At 47.4% G+C, this 25246-nt stretch overlaps 2 protein-coding genes across 7 annotated transcripts in view; one reads left to right on the top strand and one right to left on the bottom strand.

The window, feature by feature from the left end:
- Positions 1–3492, top strand: part of FNBP1 (formin binding protein 1) — a 92693-nt gene extending 89201 nt beyond the window's left edge. For all 3 annotated transcript variants that reach the window (XM_072936567.1, XM_072936569.1, XM_030287027.4), the window contains one exon: positions 410–3492. In XM_072936567.1, the coding sequence (XP_072792668.1) occupies positions 410–417 (8 nt within the window). In that variant the 3' untranslated portion in view covers positions 418–3492. The remainder of the gene's footprint in view (positions 1–409) is intronic.
- On the bottom strand, positions 2874–25219 carry USP20 (ubiquitin specific peptidase 20). Of its 4 annotated transcripts, XM_072936559.1 has the most exons (26): positions 25082–25194; positions 24275–24447; positions 22012–22122; positions 21592–21645; positions 20878–20940; positions 20615–20746; positions 19883–19979; positions 19623–19692; positions 18929–19042; positions 17738–17816; positions 15963–16404; positions 14944–15081; positions 13645–13757; positions 13039–13211; positions 12483–12577; positions 11999–12032; positions 11738–11783; positions 11278–11458; positions 10705–10831; positions 10451–10620; positions 9761–9842; positions 9377–9485; positions 8941–9043; positions 8622–8693; positions 7754–7948; positions 2874–3783 (listed from the first exon to the last, which is right to left on the bottom strand). In XM_072936559.1, the coding sequence occupies exons 3-25, from the start codon at positions 22090–22092 to the stop codon at positions 7788–7790; spliced, it is 2736 nt and encodes a 911-aa protein (XP_072792660.1). In that variant the 5' UTR covers positions 22093–22122; positions 24275–24447; positions 25082–25194; the 3' UTR covers positions 2874–3783; positions 7754–7787. The 4 variants fall into 4 exon arrangements, with proteins under 4 accessions (XP_072792660.1, XP_030142865.4, XP_002198543.5 ...); XM_030287005.4 differs by lacking the exon at positions 24275–24447 and having other exon boundaries at positions 25082–25219; XM_002198507.7 differs by lacking the exon at positions 24275–24447 and having other exon boundaries at positions 2874–3085; positions 25082–25219.
- Between the last annotated feature and the right edge of the window lie 27 nt (positions 25220–25246).

Raw genomic sequence — 25246 nt, 5'->3', positions numbered from 1 at the left:
AGGAAAGCTTTGGATCCCTCTGCAAATTCTTTGATTTAATTTCCTGTTGTTGTTCAGTGTCATTGATGGTCTCTGGAGCTGTCACTTGAACAGATGCAGTGCAGACAGAAAATGAAAAAGCTGTTTGTTTTCTCAGTGGCAAGAAGCAGGCGCTGGCAGGGTCCTGCCCCTGTGCTTTACTCCCAGAGCACAGCAGAATCCCAGTGATGCTCATCCCAGGCTGGAGGGAAGGGCTGAGGGTGAAGGGTTTCTGTCCGAGTCAGGAGCCTTCCTGAGCCCTGGTAGAAGTAGATGCTTCATTGCTTTATTTCCTTTAACCTCCTGCAGGCAGAGCTGCTCTTAAGGGACCCCATTTCCCCCAGCCTCTTTCTAATCCAGTCTCTTTCTTTTTGTCTTTCTTATGTTTTAGATTCCTAAAGGTGTTTGTGCTGGTGCAAGAACCTCGGGGCGAGCTTGTCACAGAAGGAGAAACAAAATGGTCTGTTTACCCTGCAGGCAGTTAAAACACACCCATGGAAAGCCAGACTCCCACTCTTGTCTGGACTTCCCACTTGAAAAATTGAGACCTAAATTCCATCCCAGTACCATTCAGACGCTTGCTCTTTTCCATGGCATGCTACTTGTGGCTCGGATTTCCTTATCAGCCTCTCCCACTCTTCTGCCAGCGTGGCACAGCCCCTCTGTCAAACATAACACACACTTCTCCCAACCCAATCCCTCCCAACTTCTGTCAGAGAACTGCTGGCTGCCCTTGGACAGCCAGAGAGTCCCAAGCATGTTCTGGTCTGTCTTCTGTCCCCTTGTTCCTCAGTCCATCTGGATGTACACACTGGTCCATCAGCATTTCACACGGTGCCTTTAGTGCTAAACCTGCAGGTCCTCTCCCCAGAGAGCGGAAAGGAGGTGAAAACCTCCCCTGGAACAGTGCTACAGCAGCTGGACTGAGCTCTCAATCTGTCACTATAAAATCTGATCCACATGCATCATTCAACATTCTGCCTTCCCCAAAAGGTCACTAATACTTGTCAGCCTTTATTTCTCTTTTTTCAAATCCAGGCTGACGCTCATTCCAGGTATTAAACCCCTCTGACCCTGCTGTTTCCTGAAACCCTTCAAGCTCACGTATGTACTTGTTTTCCTGCTTGTTCTGTCTGCCCCTCCTGTGTCCCTGCTGTTCCTCACACGCACACAGACACACACACAGACACAGACAGTGGCATTTTGGTTGGCAGCCCTTGCTGCTGCTCACAGGCCCCGTTTGGCTCTCGTTTCAGCCTGCATGCTCGCCCTGTTGCCTTGCCTGCGCCCACCTTCCTCAGGGTCACGTTATTTTGTGGCTCGTGGTTTAATCTCTCTGCAGTTTTCTTTTGGTTGGTTTGTTTTTCAGCATTTCAGACCTGCCTTCTCTTTTTGCATGACCTCCTGTGCGTTCTCATCAGTTCATGTTGGAATAACAGAGTTTTTTTAGATAAATAAAAGAGGAAAGGAAAAAAAAAAAAAAAAAGAAACTGCACTGTTTCCTTCTCCCATCTTGTCGTGGACTGGACCTGGACCCAGCAGCCAGACAGGAATTGTGACCACCCTGTTTTCACATAGTTTGGTTTGAAGCAGAAGTAGGATAAGTGATTCTGCACTTTATCATGTCATACAGTGGTAAGAGAGCTACAGTATCTCCAAAAATCACATGATCTGGACTTCAACTGCCCAACAAAGGGTTAATTTCTTCTCTAAACTTCTACTAACTTCCATATTCTAACTTGGTTTCCCCTGAATTGTTACCATTGCTTGGTTTTGCAGTCATGGACATGTTTGAGCCCTGCAAGAATCAGTTGCCACTAAATAGCTCCTGAGGGCCAAATTTATTCATGGATCCACACCTTGTTTGGGGGAATCTACTGGCTCTGGTCCAACTCCAGCATGTTCTGTACAATCCCCACAAGCTGAGAAATGCTACATGGAAGCCACTATGGGTAGTGACCCCAAAATGAAACCTCTCAGGGTTTGTTTGCAGCAGGTGAGTGTTGTTCTGCTGCCTGCTGGGCTGTCCTGCAGGGTCAGCACATCAAAACACATCCCAGAACCTCAGACCCTCTGTGCTGGGGATGGCCTGGGCTGTCCACACAGGGGATGAAGTGGTTTTTGAGCTGGGTTATGTGTGGTGTTCATAATTCTGTCCCTTTCTCTCCATTTAAGATGCCAACTCTTGTTTTTATAAAGTCCTTTGGTGCTACAGTTCATTCTGTAGCTGTTGTGTGATGGTGCTTAGGAGTTGCCAGCGTGAACCAGCAGAAGGTTTGTGATTTAAACCCAACCCAAATGTGCTGGGCACAGCAGCACCAATGCTGGGGCTGCTCTGTGCAGCACTGGAGGGTCAGAATCCAAAAATCACTGCTGCTGCTGTGGTCACTGAGCTGTCCACATCAAGAGCAGAATGGGGTCCCCACCTTTGGCACCTGTGGCTTTGTGGTCTCCACCTGCCAGGGGATCTAAAGGGTTGAACAATGAACAGGTGTGCAAAAATATCCTTAAAATATTTTTAGCTGCAGTATTTTTATTCTTGTGTCCAATGCACTGTTGAATCAGCAGCTAAGAATTCATTTTCACCTATTGTTGTGCCATCTATGTAAAAATCAGATCAAAGTTTGCTTTTCTATATTTAATCTGGGTGGACAGTATATTATTGTCAGCCTCTGTGGAACAATTGCAATGTCTGTGTTTCGAATTTGTGCTGTAGAAGGAGCATTAGCTTTAGCTGACTGATTGATTCCTGAAGTTTTAATAAAAGACCATGTATGGAGTTTTTATAAACTTGGCAAGTAGTTCCCAAAAGCCTGGATCTTAAAACTTATTTAAGAAATAGTCACAGTCATATCTCATAGTCTGCACACGTTTATTCTGCTGCCATTATTCAGGGTAATGAATAATTTTTGTAGAATTTACCTTTGGCAAATGCTGAAGAACGAAATATGTGACTGGTTTATAAAAACTCTGCTTGGATTTACTAATCTTGCCCAGCAGCGTGGACTGTACATCCTATGAAATTTCATGATCCCCAGCGAAAGTCTCTAATGCCCTTTCTTAACACCTGTAAATAGAGAAGAAACATATTTACTGATACTCAAATTTGTGTTTAATGCTGAGTATTTTTCAGAAGCTCATTTAGTTTGATGCATATTGTTCTTTGGTTTTTTGTTTTCCTGCCTGAAATGTCAGAAGACCTAAAAGAAGCCAAATTCTATTTTAACATGATGATGTCGAGCACTTTTTTATTTGTATATGTGTGTGTATGTGTGTTTGAGCACTGATCTCGAGATCTCGGTGGCATCTCAGTGTTGTGATTTCATTGCCAATGTAAAAGGTTCTGGTGTTGCCCATTCATTTCTGGAGACAGAATTCAATCAAATAAAGTGCTTCCATTTGAAAGCGAATATTGACCTTGTAGCAATGAAACAAAGTCATCTGCATATTTAAATAAACATTTAATTCCAGAAATACAGTTTCACTGGACCTTTTTAATCAGACAGACAGAAAGAAAAATGGATTAATTGCTTTTTTTTCCCAACAGAAAAGTTGATGCCTCTTTGCTGGGGCTCTTGAGGTGCAGCCATCGCTCTCCAGGAGCTGCTGCTTCCCACAGATGTGTCCAGTGGAGAGTGGGAATCTGAATTTGCTTGTGGCTGCTGCTTCAGCCACAGAGAAATTCAGATTATAAGTCCCCAGAGCTGCTCTCTTACTCCTCATTATTCTTCCTGACTGTGGGGTGGGTTTGGGTTTTGCTTCCAGCTGTGAAATGTACACAGAACAAGTGGATCAACACATTCCGGTGTGGTGCTGTTCCTAGTTCTCTCTTCAGAAAAGTGAGGACACATTTTCACTTGTGGTACCTGCTGGCTTTGGTTTTGTTTTTTATTTTACATTATTTCCAACTGGAATTTTCAGGAGTAATAATTTGGCTCTGTCTGTACCTCACTGTCCCACAGAGCTGGGTCCCATCAGGTCACTTGGAGATTTGATTTTATCAAACTTTGACCTTTCCAGCTGGCATTGAAGAGAGAATAAGTTGTTGGGTTGTTTAGTTGTTGGGGTTTTTTTAACTTAGTCATGTGAGGAGAAAGAAAAATGGGCTGTTGTGGCTGGAGCTGGTGTTGGCAAGGGCAGGTGGTTTGTGCTTTTTCAGCAGGAGCCTAAGAGAACTGGAAACCTGAGGAAAGGTTTCATCTAAAGAGAGAGTTGTACTGTGGAACGCCTGTGGTGAGTGCTCTGGTTTATCTGGAAGTCTTGGCAGATGTTTTTGATGCTGATTGGTTTTATATTAAAATTCAGGCTGCTGCAAGGCTGGTAAGGAATGGTTTGGGCAGGGATGTGTGGATGTGCACGTGTGTCCAACACAGCAATGCCTCCCTTCACCAGATAATCCAAAACCCAGGCACATGTCTGGAACTCTGGCTGAGATGCACAATTCCATTCTGGTGTGCAGGGTTGTGAATGATGTGTGTGTGTCTCTAGCTGAGAAAAGCCCCCAGCTCTTGGCCAGCTTCTCCATCACCCCTGGTCCAGGTCACTGCAAAGAGCCCATCCAAGAGCCAGGAAGATTTGCAGTTTTCCCACTCAGTAGGTGACACCTGGTGGTCCTTTCATCTGCCAAATAATCTAGAGATTATTTTTGTTTAATACAGTCAAGCTGCTACATTTCTTCAGCAGGATTTCAGTTGTTCTTTGCCAGCACTAATTAACATCCCTGTCAGCTCAGGACAGATCAGAGCTGTTTGTGACAGGCTGCTGGGCTTTAATTTTGGGCAATAATGAATAGGAGGGGGTGTTCCTCTGGCTCTGACTTGGATTTATCTTTCACAGAATCAGCACTGCTGACTTTAAATAGAAAAGGCACAACCAAAGGGGTGAGGGAGAGCTGGGGGTGTAGAGCTGAGCAAAAAGGGAGAAGAAAATGGAATAAGGTTTTTGTAGGGAGTGTTTGGCCACAGCTACAACAGAGCAATGGCTCTGCTCCAGGAACAGGAGCAGCACACAGGAACTGAACTGAGGGAGCAGATAATCTAACAGAGGTTTGCTCCAACTGCATGAACAGTTCTTTCTGCTCCTCTTTTTTGCAATTGGCAAAGGGACCTGATAAAAAAAGGGAGAAATTGTTTGCAAAGAGAACTGATGAGAGATCAGCACTGGCACTGGCTCCCAGAGCTGTGTCTGAGGCATTCTCAGAAATGCCACGGCTGTCTCCGTGGAACTGGAGGAGAGCAAGGCTGCAGCTGGATCTCAGGTGAAATCAGGAGGCAGAACTAACCCTCGAGTGCTTGACCAGGCAGAGGAAACCCAGAGCAGAGTCAGGGCTTTGCCAGAGCAGCCCTGGAGCTGTTTATGTGGACCCTGAGCAGTCCCTGAGGGCAGTTCTTGGTGGCTCTGGGAAGGTTTGGAGCTGTTCAGTTGCTCAGGTGAGAGATTTGTTTGGAAGATCCAAGTTTGGACAGCTGACTCCAAGCTGCTCAAGAACAAACTGCTTGTTCTCATTACCCAGCTCTGCTCCTTCAAACATTTCAGGCTCCAGCTGAGGCTGCATCACTCACTTGGGCAGGGAATTCCTGCTGCTCCAGCCCCTCAGGCTGCTTTAAAAACTGTTCATTCCCAGTCCCAGAGCCTGGTGTTCCCTGGGGAACAGGCTGGCTGTGTTACCAAGGGAGGGGAATGGCCAGCAGGGACATTTGGCCAGACAACAGTGACAGGAAACCCGTGTAGAATCCTGGAACAGCTCAATGAAACTTCGACTCCTTCCCCTGCAAGTTACTTCCAGGATAACAATATTGTCAGTGAGTAGCACATCCAGCCCCCCCAGGCTTTCTGAGGCACCCTTGGGTGCAATGGGGTTGATGCAAGGTGAAGGGAGGTCTGAAGGGACAGGTGCCCTCCAAATGGGCACAGGATGGTTTAGTGGCCTCAGACTCCTCTTGCTGCTGTCCCCACACAGCCTCTGGTCAGCAGGAAGTTTAAATTTGATATATTTAATTTTTTTTTCTTCCTTCCCCACCCTGCTCCCTGGAGCTGTCAGCCCCTCTCAGCAGGCAAGGCAGGCCTTGTTGAATGCACATGTATTTATTGTACCACTTTCAGCACAAGGTCTAACACTGAAGCACAGGAGTGTCACTACAGTCTGTACAGCACCCTCTGGAACACAGACAACACAGACATGCAGCCCTGCAGCTCTGCAGCAGATCCCAGGGCTGCTGCACTGGGGAATAAAGACAGCTTGGAACAATGAGGATCTCAACAGTGGCTCATTCGCTGACCTCCCCTTGGGTCTACACAAGCATCCCATGAACAAAATTGTAAAATCAACATGCTGAATCAATTATAGACAACTTGTAAAGAAGTTGCTTTATGCGACAAATACTTGATCTGAGGAAAAAAAAAAAAAATTAAAAAAAACCATGAAGGCCACATTTTTATTCCCAAATTCTCCTGTCCTACCCCTTTATATCTCTAACTCAAGGAGAAGCCTTTCTTTCCCTCCCATGTTTCCTGAGGAGCTCAGGAGGTCCCAGCTCCATGCAGTGTCTGGCACCACTCAGACTTGGTGCTGTGGCATCACCCACACCATGAACAGAGTTTGGCTCCTCAGGCCCTGGAGGCAGCTCTGCCTCTATTAAACTAATTAAGGATTAAGCTCTTGCCTTGCTGCAAGATGAACAAAAAGCATGTTAAGAATAGCCCTGCTGAGAAAAGTGGAGTTTGGCCTTTTTTGCCCTCATTCCTGTCTCTGCTGCATTGGTGGCAGCAGATCTGGGAGCAATCTGATTAAATGAGCCACTGTACACACAAAGGACATCTGGAATGACCTCAGCACACAGGTGGGGGTTTGTTTGCAGAAAGAGCTTGTTCCTAAAAAGCTGCTTCACCAGCCTGGGCCCTGCTCAGCCAGGCCCCCTCCCCAGCCCTAAGTGACCCTCTGTAGGGGCTCTGTGTGAACAAAGGGGCCCCTCCTCAGCCCCTCCTCAGCTGAGGGCACACAGACACAGACACAGGCTCAGGCAGGGCCAGTCTGAGCAAGGCTCTGGGCAGGAGGAACCTTCCAGCTTCGTTGTCCAAAACCGTGCTGAATGTAGATCAGACACGAGGAGAAAATAAAATTCTGCAGGACCATGAAGGTGTGGGTTTGAGAATGAAAGGAGAAGGGAATAGCTTCTTTCCAAATTTCTTAGTTGACTGCAACCCAATTTGCAAGAATTTGATAAAGAGCAAAACTAGGAAGTTGTGACAGCACCACCAGCACAAAACCTGGAGACCTCGTGGCTTTACTCAGACTCAAAACCAGGTTTCTCTGGTTGCAACACTGCCTGCTGGAAACATAAATAATGTCTCATTATCTTTACATGTTTGAATTAAAAAGAGAAGTGCCAAAAGCAAAACCTGCAATGGAGCAGAGCTCAGTGCACTGGGAACAAGCTGGGAGTGCTGGTTTGGTGTGGCAAAGGGAAGGGAGAGGGCTCAGGTCAGGACAACCCTGTGCCTGTGGCTGCAGCCTCAGACCACGGCGTCAGCCCGAGGTGAGGTGCAGAGCCTTGTGCCAGTCTCTCCCAGCACCACCCCGTGCTCAGAGCCACACGAGAGGAGGAGGAGGAGGAGGAGGAGGAGGAGGAAGCCTGCCTGCCCCGGGAGTGCTGGGGGAGCTGCACACACCTTGTCCCAGACAAGGGAGGATTTCCACCCCTCAGGATTCCCAGCCTCCCGTCCCCCACAGAGGTACCTGTGCCGTCCCTGCCCTGCCCCATCTGCACAGATCACACTGCACGTGTCTCTGCTTCAATCTTCTGCTCCCCGTGGAGGTTCTCCAGTTCCTGCACCTGGGCCACGTTCTGTCTGATGGCAATCTCGGGGCCCCCTCCATACAGGGTGCTTAAATAAACCCAGGTCTCCTCGGAGATCTGCCCGTAGTCAGCACCTGGAAAGGAAACAGCCAAAACAGCCGTCACTGGATGCACCAGCAGGGACAGGTCAGGGCAGCACAACGCCAGGACTGCCTCCAAAGGCCCATCCCAGGAGGAGGAGACACCCGTGGTCCCTGCACAAAGCCCCTGCAGTGCCACCTCCTGCTGGAAGCACCAGTGTGCTCTCCATTAATCCATGTCCACAAACACCACAGCTACACTTCTTTTAAATCCCTCCAGGGGTGGTGACTCCACCACTGCCCTGGGCAGCCTCTTCCAAACCCTGACAGCCCTTCCCATATAGAAATTTTTCCTAATATCCAATCAAACCTTGCCAGGCACAACCTGAGGCTGTTTTAACTTTGGGAGCTGGACCACAACAGATGCTGAGTGAAGACCACATCAAAAGCAACACAAGATCAAAGCTCCAGCACAAAGGGAGTGGTGCAAGGGGCCTGGGGAGCAGCAAGGCAGGAGCTGGGGGTCTGCAGAACCAGTCACAGCAGCAACCTGGTCATGCAGAAACTGCCACTGGAGAACTGCCTCACTCAGGGCAGGGGCTGGGTAGAGAACCGTCATCCTCTGCAACACCATCTTGCTCTGTGACTTCATTATGCACAACCAGATCCAGTGGAACAGTCTCCTTTACCTTTAAGGAGCACCACAGGCAGTAAGCACCAGCCTTACCCTGCTTGACTTGCACGTGGCCACCTGGTTTCGTGAGGGCAATCTTGGTGTTGTCAATTGGTCCAGGGGGCTCTGTAGGAGAACAAACATGTCAAGAACCATCTGATTTCCTTGCTGCCTCCAGCTTCAGATGCTTTCCTAACTCCTCTTGGTCATTTTTGTTCTACCCTGGGGACCTGCAGGCAGCCCCAGTAGCTGGTGCCTGAACCCTGCCCAGCCTTGTCACCCCAGCCAGGGGCAGTGCTCAGCCAAGACCCAGCAAATGGACTCATTTCCATTCCCCCTGTCCCCCCTGACACACCCCATGTCTGATCCTTACCATTATCCTTGCCCTTGACAAAGGCCTCCCACTCCCGGAACCACTGCATGCTGATACAGTAGATGACACTTGGAGACTCCTCTGCCTGGAAAGCCTTGTTCAGCTGGGAGAGCAGAAACAGAGAAATAGGAAGGACTTAGTCCCCCCTGAGATCTTGTGGGGGCCCTTCTATTATTAACTGTAAGGCAGCCTTGCCATCCTCCAGAAGAGCCCCATGGAATTCTTTCCTCACACCCTGCTCCTGCTCACCAGAGCAGGCACAAGACAAGGATGGTTTCACACTTTCTGCCTCAGCTGCCCCTCTGCACTGGGGAACCCCCAGGCCAGTCTCCTGGCTGTGCTGTAGATCATTATTCTGGAACACAGGCAGGAGATTTCCAGGTCTGCATTTCCCACCCCTGCCCTTTGCCTTGCTCCCAGATGCTTCCCTGCCAACCTTGATGAAGGTGTCGATTTCGATCCTCCTGCGCTTGGCCAGGGCTTCGATCTCCACTTGGCAAATGGAGCACACGTACAGATGGTTCACAGCAGGGCCACCCCCAAACCTGGGCACAGGGAGAGGGAGGCCAATGGAGAACTGCAGCACAGTGGAAACTCTTCCCAGCCCTGCATCCTACAGAGATTTTTATACTACTCCAGACACTGGTGAGGGAGGTGCATCTGCAGCTGAGGGCACAGAGCTGCCTTTACTCAGCCACACTTGTGCTCTTCTGGCTTACCTCTTGCTATCCTTTTGGGACAGGCACTGATACAGCTCATCCTGGCTTAGATCAGGACACTCTACAAATACTGGAAGAAAGAATGGAATGGCCATATTCACCTGTTGTAGAGATATTCCCACACATTTTGGGGCAGAATCACAACCAGGTCATCAATGTAATGGTACTTATTAGGAGGAATCCCTGTGGAGGAAAGGCAAGTGGAAGAGTTAATCAGGGATCTCATTATTGCTGTGTAAACAGACACAGATAAAAAGGCAGATTTTCCTTTCTGAGAACTCTGATTCCAGAATCTGTGTCCTTTGCCAATGGAAGACAGTCAGAAGTGCATTAACTGTGGGGGTTTCTCAATCCACAGCCCTAATTTCTAATCAAGTGCTTCATTTCCAATTTAGAAGAGAGATTTACAAACACTGAGTGCTCCTCAGCATGGCTGATGAAACAGCAGCAGAGTCAGATGTGCTATCAGCTCCCTTCTCCAAACAAACCCCGAGGGCCAGCCCACCTGACAGGGTTACACAGATAAACCTGCCCTATCTGCTTTCTACAGGTTTGTTTTTAAACACTGAGAACTGAGAACTGTTGTTTCCCAGCACTAAACATCGCCCCAGGCCTGCAACCAGCAGCACAATGGGTAATTGTCTCATCCCTCCCTGAGCAGGCTGGAGTTTCTGCCAAAGAGGATCCCAAAGCAGCTTCCCAGTATCAGGATGGCAGCTGGAGCTTTTTCCTGCATTTATTAATACACCAGGAAGCATCAAAGGTGCTGCTCCCAGGTCCAGCAGCCTTACCTCCATGGGAGCACAGAAAGGTGTGGTTGGTGATGGGCCCAGGCTCAGCAAAGGTGTTGAATTTATTGAGCCACTCTCGAGAGATGTAGAACTGGAGCAAACTGTGCTCCTTCATGCTGGCCAGGGACACGACCTTCTGACGCTCTCGAACAGCCTCCTCACTGCTTTTCCTGGAGCAGGGAAAGGAGAACTCCATTTGTGAAATGCATTTCCAGGTGTTCTGTAGGCAGGAAGGGGCTGGGGGCACAGCTCACCTGTAGAACAGCACATAGGCTTCTGCATTCTGCACCACAGTCTCGTGAACCTCGGTGACGTACTGGTCATCGAACTCGTACCACTGGCCATTGATCACGTTCTGGCAGTAGGCAATGTAGTGGCCACCTGGAACAGAAAACACAGCACTGCTGGGATCTGCAGTGCAGACAGAAGGCAGGCCTGGGATAATGTCAGCAGCACAAACAGGATTAGCTGCTGGCACAGAACAGAGAGAGAGACGAAAAAAAAGGATAATTCCTGTTCAGGCAAGCTTTGCTGGAGCAGCAGAGCCTGGCACTGTCACCCTGATTTGCCTTCCTTGGAAAAGCCTCTCAGCAAGACTGAACAGTGGGAAAGGGTTTGAGCCAAGCCTGTGGGGAGGCTGAAAGAGCTGCAGGGGATCTGCCAGAAGCTGCTCAGTTCATTTTCCAAAGGGCAGAGGCTGCTCAGGCTGAGAATGGAGGGGGTCTCCTGCTGCCCTTCAGCCCAGCAGAGGTGGTGGCTACCCCTGACCACGTTCCTGCCTCACTCACACTCCTCCCTTTCTGCTCCTCTTCCAGAGAGGGACTTACTGCCAGCCGTGCCGTGGTGACAGATGACGGACAGGAGGTCGTAGGTGGTGATCTGGGACACGCACTCCTTGGCCAGGAAGGGTCGCAGATCCAGCCCTTCCAAGGGGAAGGAGACGTGGCTGTTGATCTTGAAGGAATACATCACCTCGTGCCGGAACCGTTTCAAGTGGATGCAAAGGATCTAAAAGACCAAGAGCAGAGGACACCAAAGGGCAGTTTTGCCATGGGAGCTCTGGGAGCACAGCACATCTCTGCGTGTCTGATCTTTGCAGCAGTTCTTTGCCTGTTTCTCATGAATCCTGCTGGCTCACTAGCTTAGACTGAGAAAGTCTCTTCTGATCTAAATACAGATCAGATTTTTTTGCCACCAAAAAACCTGCTGGGTTTATTCTACCTCTGGCCTTCTGGCCTCCTCAGTGGCTGCTAGAAGAGAAATGGGAAACACGGTGCTTTTACCCACCTCTGGGAGCCGGAGGACTTTGCAGTACTTTACTCCATTCCTCAGCCTGAGGGAGGAAAAGAAATGAGCTGTGAGGACTTTATCTCTCTTTCATCAACAAAGGCACAGCTGAGTCTTGCTCACTTTGGAATCCAAGACAAATCCTGAATTCCAGCAGAATTGTCCACGCAGAGGACACAGCAAAATATCTGATAGCAGTATAGAGAAATAAAATTCCAGAAAAAAAACTCCAGACATGCAACACAAAACATGCCAACTTACTTCTTACACCGTTCACAGCTGTACATGTTGTCCCCTGTAGGGAGAGAAGAGAGCCATTATGTAGCTGCCCAGAACATACAAGGCTGACACAGCTACCTTTCCAGACAGTGCAGAGAAAGAAGATTAAGAGCCTTTTGGGCAGGCCAGAATGAGAAGAGATCAAAACAACTTCTGTCAGTAACTGTAGGCAAGAAAGGGATGCAGCCAATTAACAGGAAAGATGAGAAAGTGAAGAAACGGAGGAGCCACAGCACTCAACCAACCAACAGCTCTGCCTGCTCCACACTGAGGACACTCTCACCCAGATTTCCCACCCCTGAGCAGGTAGAAAAGTTCCCTCCTGCTCACAGATGCTGAGCTGCCAACTTTTGGCACTGCCAGTCTCTAATACACACCAAGGCAGGATTTCTAGGAGATTTAATCTGCCTTCAAAATGCATAAGGAATGCTGCTCCATGCTGTCAGACCCCACCAAAAAAACTCACCCTTCAACTCATCTGCTGCAAAAAAGGCAGCAAGGCAATCCTCCAGTGTCACCACGGGACCCCAAAACCAGCTAGGGATACAGGACACCACAAATCTGCAGAGGAGAAGGGATTAAGAGTCATAAATAAAATAGCTGAATGCTTTTGCACACAAACCCCCAAGTGGATGATACATTTTCTTCTAGCTGTAGGTCCTAAGCCCATCCCACATCCCAGAGGAGCAGGGAAAGCACAGCTGCTCTCAGCTGATGTTCCTACTCAAACTGGAAATCATCTGGAAAACTACACCAGGAATTAATTTGCTCTGGTGGGCAAGTCTGAGGCAGCAGTGAGGGCTGATCAGCTGCACAGGAGCTCTCAAGGTGTGCGAGAAATCTAGAGGAGCAGTAACAACTGGTCCATATTTGGGCTCAAAGCCCTGTGAGGTACCACATACTGTCCTCCAAGGAATGGCTCCAATTGAGATCCCAATGTTAACACCACTGGTTGGGAACAGCTGCCTTCCAGCACTGCAGGGCAAATCCCAGAAAATAGAGATCCTGCAGAGGGAACACACCTCCGGATATACTCCATGATGAAAGCAATCCAGCCTTGTGAGGCATAGTTGTCCCCACATGCCCCTGTCTTGGCTGGCACATTTTGGTAGATGGCAGAGTGCAGCTTGGCCAAGTCTTCTTTCCCTGGGATTGGGAGTGACAGGTCCTGGAATGTCTCCACTGTTGTAGAAACCTGGAAATATCCAAGAGGAACAGGTCAGGGTTTCCCGTGTGTGTAATGGAGCTGGCACCTGACCTTCATCACCTTTTATCACTGCTTGGCTTTAGCCTAGGCTAGAAACCTGAACTGGCAGCAGGAGTAACTCCCTGTAGCTAATTATTCTTCCCTGCTGTCAGCACTGACTTCTGTCACAGGTTTTGTAGCAGTGGACTCAGTTTCCTAATGTGAATGTGATAGTGCTGGGTCAACTCAGTAGCACAGGTCAGCAAACACAGAAACACATCTCCGTGGCATGGCAGATTCTCACACCTCCCCTGCCATCATCTATGGCCACATCAGCAGGTGCTGCATGCCACAGGGTTTGGAAAGAGCAGCACCATTCCCTAGGAAGAGATCTACAAGCACAAAGCCTGTGCTGGTGACTGGGAGGGCCCAGGCCACTCACTCTGTCGCAGGTGAGGCACTGCACCAGGCTGAGGATGGAGCCGTCGAAGATGTCGGAAATCACACTGCGGTAACGGAGCTCTTTCTTCTTTTTCCCAGAAGCCTGCAACTGGGCTGGAAAACAAGGAATGACCCTCTCAGTCTCAAGTCTCCAGAGTCACATAATAACACAGGACAAGCATTGTTTTGATGCTCAGACCCCATCCCAGGGACATGGCGAGGCAAGTTGTGACGAGACATAGAGGACTCTGCTGCTGTGTGTGGTACAAGGGAGAGGAAGCCAACTGAACCAAGACCAGCTGGCTCTCAGGAGGCAGAAATTATTGTACTGTGACTCCTGTTTCCAGCCTTTCACATGTTTAGAAGCCCAGCCCTGCCACAGACAGCTCAGGTTTTCTGAGGTCTTGTGAAACTTTGCTGCAAGGCTTTGCATTTCACTTCCTCTCCCCTTCACCTGCCTCTCTACTTTGTCCTTTTTTTTCCCCTCTGATATTTACCACGTCGTCCCCAAGTGTTTTGCACTGGAGAGGACTTTCCACAGCAGGGATTGGCCAAATGCAAGGTTTTGTTTAACAACAAACCCTGTCCCCACACACACGTGCAGGCAGACAGAGTGGTTTTCATGCAGCCAGAACATCTGCAGCTGTGCTGACCTCAGCCAAGGGGCTGAAGAAAGAAAGAATGTCCTCATGGAGCAGCTGGAGGGACAGTGGTACAAGCACAAGCCATTGTGTTTGCAGACTATGCAGCGCTGAGGGATTGTGATTTGCAATTTGCTCTGGGATGAAGGGACCAGTTTGATAACAACACAAGCCAAGCTCCATTCTGCAGCCTGACTGTGCTCCCTGCACTGCAGGGACATCTGCAGCCCTAATTCCATTCCCGTGAGCTCGAGATGTCCAAGAGGCAGGAAGCTCTGTCAGTAACAGCATCTTACAGTTCTCTGGCCCACATACCATGAAATTCCAAGTCTGGCAGACAAATGTTTATGTATTGCCACACTCCCCTAAAGGGACAGAGCTTGTGCCTGGGACTTGAGACCCACTTTATTAATGACAAGCACAACACACAGATGCAGACATGGATCATTTGAGACTCCAGTATAAGAACACACTAGAACATCACTGTACCCAGAGCTTGACTTTATCTGCAGGTTTACTGTAGTCTTTACCAAATACCGTTTTAGAACACACTGATATCCAGGAGATACATCTGTTAATCAAGAATCATAACGGATTCCTTCTCTCCCCTCCTCTACATGCTCTCCCCTTTACCTCCCAGCAATCCCTCTTTGCACTACCTTTCTTGAGTATGTAGGAAGGTCCAAGCCTGGCAGGACTGGAGCGGGGAGGACTGCTGGAGAGCTTGGAGTGCATTTCATGATGGACTGGGCTGCAAGGGCGTGAGGAGCAGCGCACATAGGCATCATTGTCAGGTTCTGTTTGGGAAAATGAGGAGGGAAAAGGGCACTGGTGAAAAGCCCAGCTATGAAAGACAATTCCACTGCAATCTGTATCAGCCTAGCTCTGTGTTCCAGCACAGAATCTTTCTCAAAGGAACAGTTCAGTGTCCAGTAACTGTCCTGTTTGCACAGGCTGGCAGACACAGCTCCCTCAGTCACGGGGGAGAGTGTATACAGAGCTGTACCTAACAGCTAATAATTACATACTAAAAAACCCCAGAAAACAACCTGCCATTTTTTCACACTTATGACTAATTAGATTTTGCAGCTTGCTCCTGTAGTCCTAAACCACACAGACAGCATTGCTGCCTTCAGTGCCAGCTGGCAGAGTGAGACTCATAAAGAAGCGTTGAAAGATCGGATATGTTCGGCTTGAGGTGACTCCACACTGCTGCTCTTTTCTTTTCCCTGAGACACAGAAATACTCAAACTGGGCCTCTCCCTTTTCTCTCCCCAAAGTCCACAGTCCAACACTAGCAAATAACTGCTGCCATGCCTTTTCCACAAATAGTATTTCTCCAGGCCAGTGTATCAAATTAAGAGATATACACATACCAAACCTTTGTCTTAAAAGGCATCAATACAGTATTTGCAGGCTTGGCAGAGGCAGCTCTCACTGCTGTGCCTTTACTCAGCTCACAGCCTGGGTAAGCACCTCTCTGGCTCACCAAGTACGCTTCCTTACAAAAGCAATCATGCACAAAGGCAGGGACCTAGGAAAACCTTGGATGCAAAAGCTTTTGAAACACAGAGAAGGAACAATCACACTATGTGTTTGCCATTGCACTACACCACAGTGCCTGTGGAGGATGGTAACACATCTTCCTGGAAATATCCTGACTGAAAGAGGGGTATACCTGGTGTCCTACATGGGCTGGCAGGACAGGGAGCTGGCAGCATCTCAGGTGAGGCTCTGCCATCGACTGGCATCATCGTAGTATCAACATCTGCATCCTCATCCACCTGCTCTGAGTTGCTGCGCCGATGGCCACAGGAAAACTTTCTGTCCTTCATCCTCTCTTTTTCTGAGATCCCTCTCCCTGCTTCATCCTGGATCAGCAGCTCTGTCTCTGCCAGGGAGCTGCTGCCCATGCTCCCCGAGGTCCGACTCTGGCCCTCTCCTTCACCCCTGTCACTGCTGGAGTCACAGGAGAGGAACTCATCCTCTGAAGGGCTTCGGTCGCCCTCCCGCTTGTCCTCCTGGTCACTGGTGTCCAAGTCCCTCGTCTCTGCAACAACAGGTTCCTTCAGTTCTTCGTGGAGCTGATCCATCAGGCATCGCAGGAACTCCTGGGTGTCCTGCAAACCAAGGCTCCGTGTCAGTATCCAGCCAGAAACGTGGCAAATGAGAGAGGCAAAAGAGGAGATGGCTCCATTCACAGCTGATTCCAAGAGTGCCCACAAAGGTGAGCCTGCTCTGCAGCACACACACCCAGCTGAAGCAGGGCCATGCACCAAAGCATTTCTGTCACAGAAATGCTTTGCCTCCTACATAATTAAAGGCCCATTTTTTTTAATCTGAATATCTTAAGCTGAAAGACTTTGAAAAGACAGAGAGCCAGCTGTAGAAGGCAAACCAGGAGTGCATTTATCAGGCATTTATCACAGATAATAGGGAAAAAGCAAGGAGACACCTGATGAAAACAGCAGGCCCTGGAGAACAGACTCCTTCCCACAAACCCATCTTAGGAACACTGACTTCTGGTCATGGCAAGCCACCTCTTAGAGAGGGCAAATTAAAATCTTTAATAAACAGGGAGAGGAACCAGAAACTCAAAGATACACAGTCTAGCTGCAAGCTCCTACATTCATAATACATGGTAAAAGAGTTGATGCATTGGCTTCAAAGGAGCTGCTGGAAAGCAAGCTGGTATTTTGACAACTGCAGAAAGTTAATTACGACCTTTCAGTTGTCTTGTGAAGTTTGGCTTTTAGCCTGCCATGCCTACCTTTCAAATCTATCTCTTCAGATCAGTGTTTTCCAATCCAACGTATTTCACATCAAAGACAACTATAGAAGTTCTTTCATTAATCATTACTTTTATTCTTTGTTTTGATATCTTGTCACTATTACAGTTTTGACGCACTGTCACTTCTGTAGTAAATTTTCTGAACATAGTTCATTGTTTACATTTTGTCATAAAGAACAAACAGAAAAGCTACGCTGATAAAGGCTTCAAAATAAAAAAAGAGGATACTACCTTTAAATAAGACCTAGTTTTGCTGTAATTCCCCAGAAAAAGAAAATAGAACATTCATATCTTTGAATTCTTAGTACAGATTTATCCAGGTTCCTCAGCTCTGACATGAATAAATAATACCAAACTCCTATACAGCAGGTATCAGTAGATCTCAAAGCTGTTTATAAAGGATTTGACCACCATCACTTCAGAGATGAGCAAGCTGACACAAGGGAATGAACTGATTTGGTACCAACAAGCCAGAGGCAAGCCTGGAAAAGAATCCAAGTCTCCCAAATCCCACCCAAGTGCTCTATCAGATCACTGATATTGACACAGACAGGCCATGACCCCCAAGCTCAAGCTCTTGCTTCTAAACAGAAGCATCACCACTACAAGAATGAAACTCCCTCTGTCTTTGGAATAACAGAATGGTTTTTTTCAGGCCCCACCTGCTGTGCATAGCCTCGGAACATGGGATTCACAAGCTTGATTCCATGGGATAGACTGCTTGGAACAACATAACTTGGGCTGTTTAGACATGGAAAAAGAAAAAAGAAAGAGTCAGTTTGCTTGTTGGGCTTGGAGCCAGTTTGTCTAACAGGCCATAACAGAGGGTGTGGTGTGTAGTTAAAGAGGCCAAAAGATAATTATGCACCTGCAAATCCTGAGCAGAGATTTCTGCATGAGCTAGGTGACAAACACACCAAAAGACAGAAACACCTTGCAGTCATTTCAGTCTGTCTTTCCAGAGAGACCCTTCCCCAAAACACATTTCATTTACAGCTCTGTCACACTTTGAGTGTGGGAAGTGATTCTTTCCAGAACAGAATTTAGCAATTAGTTAGTTTGATTTTCCAGCACCATGTCTGTCTCAAAATCTGGGCAGGCTGATCACCCAGTAAATGGGATAAATTCAATCAATGTTAAAATGACATGATATTGCTTCAAAGCCTGCAGCCTCCTCCTCTACACAGACACAGTTCACCTTGCTCCATATCTTACTTATTCCTTGTTAATAATGAACTTGAGGCAAACATGCAATGCCATTTAAATTCCTGTTTTGATGGGGTTTAATTTATTGCACAGAGCAGACATCTTCAGATTTAAACAGAGCTACATAATTTTGTACTGTCCTTTGAACTGGTCCAGAATTTGAATCAATAGCAAACAATTCCCAAAATGTCACCTGCATTTTCCACTTTATTCAGTAAAAATCTCTGAATCACTTTTTCTATCCAAATCATCAATTCCTCTGCTAATCAAAAGCAGTGCAATTAAATGCTGGCTACTGAAGTCCACGTAAAATATTTGGAGATAGCCTCAAGTTCCCTTACTCCATCATTTGTTCTTCATTGCCAACAGGGGAACTGTATTTTAAAAAGCTCTTCCTTTTTAAAATTGTAATATTAAGAATGAATTATTTTCATTGGCATCAATGTGCCTATTTCATCACCAGCACCAGAGATGGGATCTCCTGGATCCCAGGGAATCCTTAAATCCCCATCCACACAGGGGGTTAAATCACTGCCTCAGACAATGCATTTGTCCCCGAGGATCAGATTTCCTCTCTGCTGATGCCAGGCCTCAGAACTAACACACCTCTGAGACCTTGCCAGGTTAGACCAGGGGTCACCACGCACCGTTTCTTGTGCCAAACCTCAGACACCAACTTCTGGTAGCTTTTGCACAGGGCAGGTTTCTTATCCGTCCGGACCAGTCCACCACATTCCAGGAAAAACTGTGTGAGAGGTGGGCTACAAGAGAAGGAAAAAGAGAAGAATTCAGCCCACAGAAATTTCTCCTCTGCTTATATTTATTTATCAAAACTTCATGCAGGCCTTATCAAAACCATGCTTAGGGTACTGATTTTAAACCAAGAGAAGAAGTGGTTCCAGATGCAGATTGACTCCTCACTTGGATCAAATGAAAAGGCTGATCTGAACCTGTTCTCAGTACAGAAAAGATCCTGGAATTGGGTTTCAGCAGGATGGCTAGAGAATATTTTAGTATATAGGTTATTAGAATGATATCAGTGGGGAGAACAAAGAGACGTGGTACAGCTTTCTCTGGGATAAATAATTTCTGTTGCAACAGAAATGATGAAGTTTTACTTCAAGCATTAGTCTAAACATGAGCCTTGTACATAGCCATGAGCTGGCTGGTCCTTCAATTTCCTACTGTAACATTTCTGTTACCCTAAAAAAACACTATTTTTTTCTGTCCCCAGCCTGGCTAATCTCTCTTTGCAAGACTAATGAAGGTTTCAGATCAGAGGTGACATCTTTGATATTTAGTGAAGCCAGTTAGGACAACACTGAAAGCCCTAATGCCTACCAGTTTGAGAGAGCCTGAAGTGCTGCATTCATGTAGCAGGAGTTCCCAAGATTTTTCATTCCAGTAAGGCCTAAAGCACAAACAAGAGAGGGATGAATCACTTTCAAGATGTGCTGCCTTCTATATTCCTCCCCAGGGAGAGGGAATCCAGCCCTTTCTAAGCAGTCTCCACATTCTGCTGCCAGGAACCCTCTCAGTGCAGGTACTACAGACTGCAGAGTTGCCCTGCCAGCCCTTTCATCAACTCAATGCAAAGTTACCTCTTGGTTTCAAGTCATCATCCTCTGATTCAGATTCACCTTCATCAGCCACTGCAATGGGAACAGCTTTCAGAGGGTGAGCAGGCAAAGGAGAATCCTAGATTAAAGACAGAGAAATAAGTATCAGTCACAGGCCTGCTTTGAAAGATGAGCTGTGAGAGATATTATCTTACATATAAATCAAGCCAGCCTTCAAGAAAAGTAGAAGGAGAAGGAAGAACAGGTTGCACTGTCTACCCATCTCACTGAGGCAGCAGGGAGTGGAAATAGTGTCATTACTGCTTCCAGTACACTTGATAAGAAACATCAGGAATGAGCAGCAGTGTCGCAAGTACATTGTGTTTCTGGTCTGACAGCTGAAATTTCCATGGGCCATGCATTGGAAATGAAAATGTGACAGAAAGGTTCTTCTCACATGCAGATACCCCATTGGAAAGGTTAAAAATAGAGTCAGAATGGATATTCAAGTCACAGAATCACAGCATCATAAATGGTTTGTGTTGGAAGGGACTGCAAAGGTCATCTAGTTCCCACCCCTAAGTCATTTGTCTGTCTGCTGGGACACCCTGCAAGTCAGGGCTAGTGGTCTCCTGGCTACAGGCAGCCACTGTCACTGAAGGTATCCCTGTGACAGCAACGCTGCACCACGGCAGGAATCACTTGGCTAATTTTACACCAGGCAAATGAAACCTTGCCAAGCTCCCAGCCCTGCCCTGTGTGACACAGACCCACCGGCTCAGGGAACTTGCTGGGGGGTGAGGGTGGCTGGGCTGCCAGGCGCTGCTCCAGGAACACCTCCTTCTCACAGGCATAGCACCACACACGGAACGTGGTCAGGTTCACCGTCAGGTTGTGCTTCTTGGCCTGGAAATTGAAAATTAAACAACAGATCTCCTCTGGTAGCTAGCCTGGGCTGGAGCACAGGACTACCAGGACATGGAACAGGGAAAATCCAATTCTGTCTGTTTAAATGTGGGGAATAGAGAAAAGCTCACCTGTGCATGAAGTGTGCTGTGGTCAGCAAAGGACTCCCCACAACCAACATAAGGACAACCAATCTAGAAAGGGGAAAGAGCCAAAGCACAATGGGCACATCAAGTTAGACTCTTTAGAAAACAGTCCCAGCAGCAGCAACAACTTCAGAATTATCTTCCCGGTCTTCTAACCTGTTTTTTATTCAGGGCCCAAAACAAGATGGAAATTTAGAATTAATGGAAATTTACATTTGATTTAAAAAAGAAAACCTGGAACCAGATTTGCACCCAGACAAAGTCTCTGTTGCAAGGCCATTGCTCCAACAGGAATCTCATCTGAGCAGCCCCAAGCCTGGGCATTCCAGCGTAAAAATAAACAGTCCCTGCCTGCCCCAATGTCCCATGGATTTCCTCCCTCCTCACTTCCAAGGTGTCACCCTGTAGCCCCTCCACAGGTGCCAGCACAGGCAACACCCAGCCAACAACCATCACTGGGGAATTTATTCATTCCTACTGGGAATGACAAGGGCAATCCCCTACAAGGAGTGAACTATTACATCTTGTCAGATTGGGACAGTGTTACCCTCTCACCTGGAGACAATCCTCCTTGGAGTCCATCAAAAAACAGTGTATTGTTCTATAGTGAACCCCTTCTTTGCTCCCCACTCTCTTTTCAGTATAAATGCTATTTGAGTGAATTCCACTACATCATGCACACAAACAAGGCATTTTTACCTGAAGACAAGCCCAGAGGTTTGGTCCCGCAGCTCCACAAGACTGGCAAGTTCCCTGCATATTCATGATAAAAGAAGGTTTGTTTGCTTGGTTGGTTTTTAAATAACTAAGTCCTTAAAGAGTGAGAAACTTTTCTACAAAACAGCCCAACCTTTAGCTCACCGTATTTCATGCCTTTCACCACACTTCCAATCAAATACACAAGTGCACCCCTTTAGCTAAAGTGACACATTCAAGCAGGATAAAATGACTATGAGAAATTTGTGGGGTCACAAAGGGTGATTTTATGGGACATGTGGGTACACTACTGGGGAAAGAGAGTCTCTCTCTGGAGACAGGCAGCATTTTCTTCAAAAAGCAAACATGCAAATCCATGCACAACAGCTAAAAGGGAAAGAACTGAGAGCCACAACCCTGTACCTTGGATTTGAGCAGCAGATCATCCCTGGTCACCTCTCCTATGGAATCCAGGTGAGGACAGATGTCCCTTGTATCCCCCATTTTCACCAACACTCATGTGAGGAGGGTTTCCTATGACAAAAAAAGGATGACTCCTTTCACTACAGGTCAGATTTGCTCTCATGACTGAAAAAGACACCTGGGCATGATTTGCGTATTAGAGGTCCATATCTATCTTTAAGGCTCAGAGATTGAAACAAATCTGGCACAGTCTGGCCCCACTGCTGAGTGGCTGCGTTGGGGTATTGCAGGGAAGGAGCAAAGCCATGGGGAGGAGAGAGAAACAAATAAAGCTAATAATCCATATCATGGAAAGTGCCTTCAGAGATGATGGGAGATGCTCAGCACACAGGCACAGCTTCAGCTGCACAGATACAAATCTAATTAGCTCATTTGCATGAAACTCTGATGAAAAGTGAAAGGTGCTGCAGCTCATGACCAGTACTTAGCCTGTGGTGTCTGTGAGCTTCATGCACCCAACTGTGCTGATCTAACATTTCCTCGTTACACTACTTCATCGAACATTGAAAATATGATTAGTTCTAAATGAAGGTGGGCAAGAGGGAAATAGACTTAAGTGAACTGTAACACTGATAAGAAGGCTCCAGTCTCTGAGGAATTTACCATTTCATGAGTAGATTTTTAACAGTATGAGCCACATAACTCAAATTCTCTACAAAACATAACAAAACACTGCTCCACCCAGCCCGTATATGCAAGCACCACAAGAACAGATGATTTCATAGCCTATGAACAAAATAAACACTTTTATGGTGGTCCATGGATATTTGTATGTATATATGTATTCAAATATGTCTCAGTAACATGCAGCTATAAAAAAAATGAAAAGAGTCTGTGTTTCTTAAGCATAGCTTGAATAACCTTGCTCATGTCTCTTAAAAAAGTAGAAGAGAAGATAAGTGATATTAATAGCACAGACAAGGATCCAAAACATTACAGTTGGCTAGAAATTAAGCAGATGTGAAGAGCCCACATTATTGCAATAAAGAAGTGGAAAAATCTGATTAACTTGATGTTAATGACTCCAGCAGCCTCATGGCTGCTACACTCTGGTTTTTTTTCACATTTTGAGGACATTTGAAACAATTCCCAGTCTTATCTGGTCTAAATCACTGACAGTAGGGAGAAAAGAAAAAAAAATTATAAACTAGTAGGCCATATCAGTAACACTTATCTTGGGAATGAAAAAGCTTGCCTAGCACCTTGTCTTAGCAGAAGATAAACCTCAAGGCTAATTTTACCAGCACTCTTTAGAACTCAGTAAACTAATGGGAGGAGCAAAGATAGAAGAAATCGTATGTGCATGGTAAAAACACCACAGGGGTGCTGACCTGGATCTCAGTAACCTGTGAAGAGAAGCTTAACAAACAACAGAGCAATTTCATGCAGTTTCACAGAGAAGGAACATAGCACCATGTAACACATATTGATTTAAAATACAAATGACAAGAGAACAGTATCTTTCACTAACACATAAAACTGGGATATTTCAGGCTCTGAGTTCCTTCACCAAAAGAGGCCCCTTTCCCCAAATGCATCAGCTGGTCCAATTTAAAAAAAAAAAAAATGTATCAATGCTACATCTGCTATTTCACCATCCTTGATTTCTTATCTCTCTCCCAGATGTTCCCCAGAAAATCTAATGAACAAAATACTGCTTTAAAATGAATTCCAGACTTCATATCTTCACCATCTTAACCTAACTGGGAACTGGTTTTGAAGCACACTTTGTTAAGTAGAATCTTCTGGATGTGAATGATTGCAGTGCATTTCGTGGGATCACCTCTCTCCTCAAAATCAAAACCATGTCTTTAGACTCTCCAGCACTGAGGTGCTGATCTTCCCACACAGTGCTTCCCTTTCTGAACAATGCAGGGAAAATCTCATTTTCACCTCTCAGCCCTGACCACGTACACCAGAATAAGGTTTGTGACTGCTCAGAGGGAAATATTCAACTTCTGTCTTCCCACGACTCTGTCCTAAGAGCTATAGCTGGCACACACAGCTCTAAATTCTGCTCAGGAAACCGGGAATGTCATAAAAGCACTGCCAGAGAGCTGAACTGTGCTTGTCAAAATGTACTGTGTATGATGGGAAAAGAAGTTACCCTAAAACAAGTCCTTCAGCCTGTCTTTCTCAAGAACCGCTGAGAGAGAACAGTACACGAACATGTCAGAACAGTTCCTCCGTAACTGCAACCTACTTTCAGTCGCTTCAACTGCTGCCAAACCCAGCGTCTCTGCCATCTACAGGAACACATTTCTAGGTTTTTGCTGGTTGTTTTTTCCTCTTAAAACAACTCTGTGGTTTTGTACCAAAGCTAGAGCCAGCTGTCAAGAGTTTCAGATCCATGCAGGCTGACGTTCTTCGGAGCAACTGCACAAATAAAAGAAATCTTTGCACTGTTCATCTACAAAACAACTACCAGGTCTGGTCTTGCATAACCTACCAAGAGAAAGAGGTATCTGCAGTTGTGCTCTGAGACATTTTATACTTGAGATACTGAAAAAAGAAATATTTACCCAACTGCCCTACTAACAGAAAGCAGGTGCTCCTGGCACGCAGCTATATCAGGTATGGGGAAACCAGGTTTATGTGCAACACGCAAAGGAGAGCAGGTCTAAACACTAATTTGTTATGGGAGGTCACAACACAATGACTCACCTAGAGAATTATCTTTCAGGCAAAAAAAACACCTGCGGGAAATCTCCCCTTGTCCTCTATGTCACTCCTCAAGTGCAGCAGACCCCCATGATACAAGTCCCCTCCTGACAGGCACTACAGCTGCCGGACACGAGCGAGGCTGAACAGAAACAGCCTAAAGCCGCAAGGTGCCGCTCCCGGGGCCGGCACCGGGCCCGGGGGTGCAGGGTCGCCCCAAGGCCGGGGCACGGCAGGAGCCGGGCCGGAGCCCCCGCGGCCGCTGCTGCTGCATCATCCCGGGCGCGGCGCGGCCCGGCCGCCCTCCCTCCGCACAGCCCCGCCGCCCCGGCCCGCGGCCCTCGCTCACCTGCGGGATGCCCGGGGCGTCCCCGCCCCCGCCGCAGGCCGGGCCGCCGGGAAGGGCCGCGGGCCCCGAGCGGAGCGGGGAAGCGGCGGAGGAGCGGCGGGCGCCGCGCAGGCCGGGGGCGGAGCGGGGGCCGGGCCCGGTGGGGCGGGACGGGGCGGGACCGAG

Source organism: Taeniopygia guttata, chromosome 17 (genome assembly GCF_048771995.1).
Source record: "Taeniopygia guttata chromosome 17, bTaeGut7.mat, whole genome shotgun sequence".
Classification (NCBI taxonomy): Eukaryota; Metazoa; Chordata; class Aves; order Passeriformes; family Estrildidae; genus Taeniopygia; species Taeniopygia guttata.
Note: the sequence above shows the minus strand (reverse complement) of the source record. Positions and strands in the feature narration are given on the sequence as shown.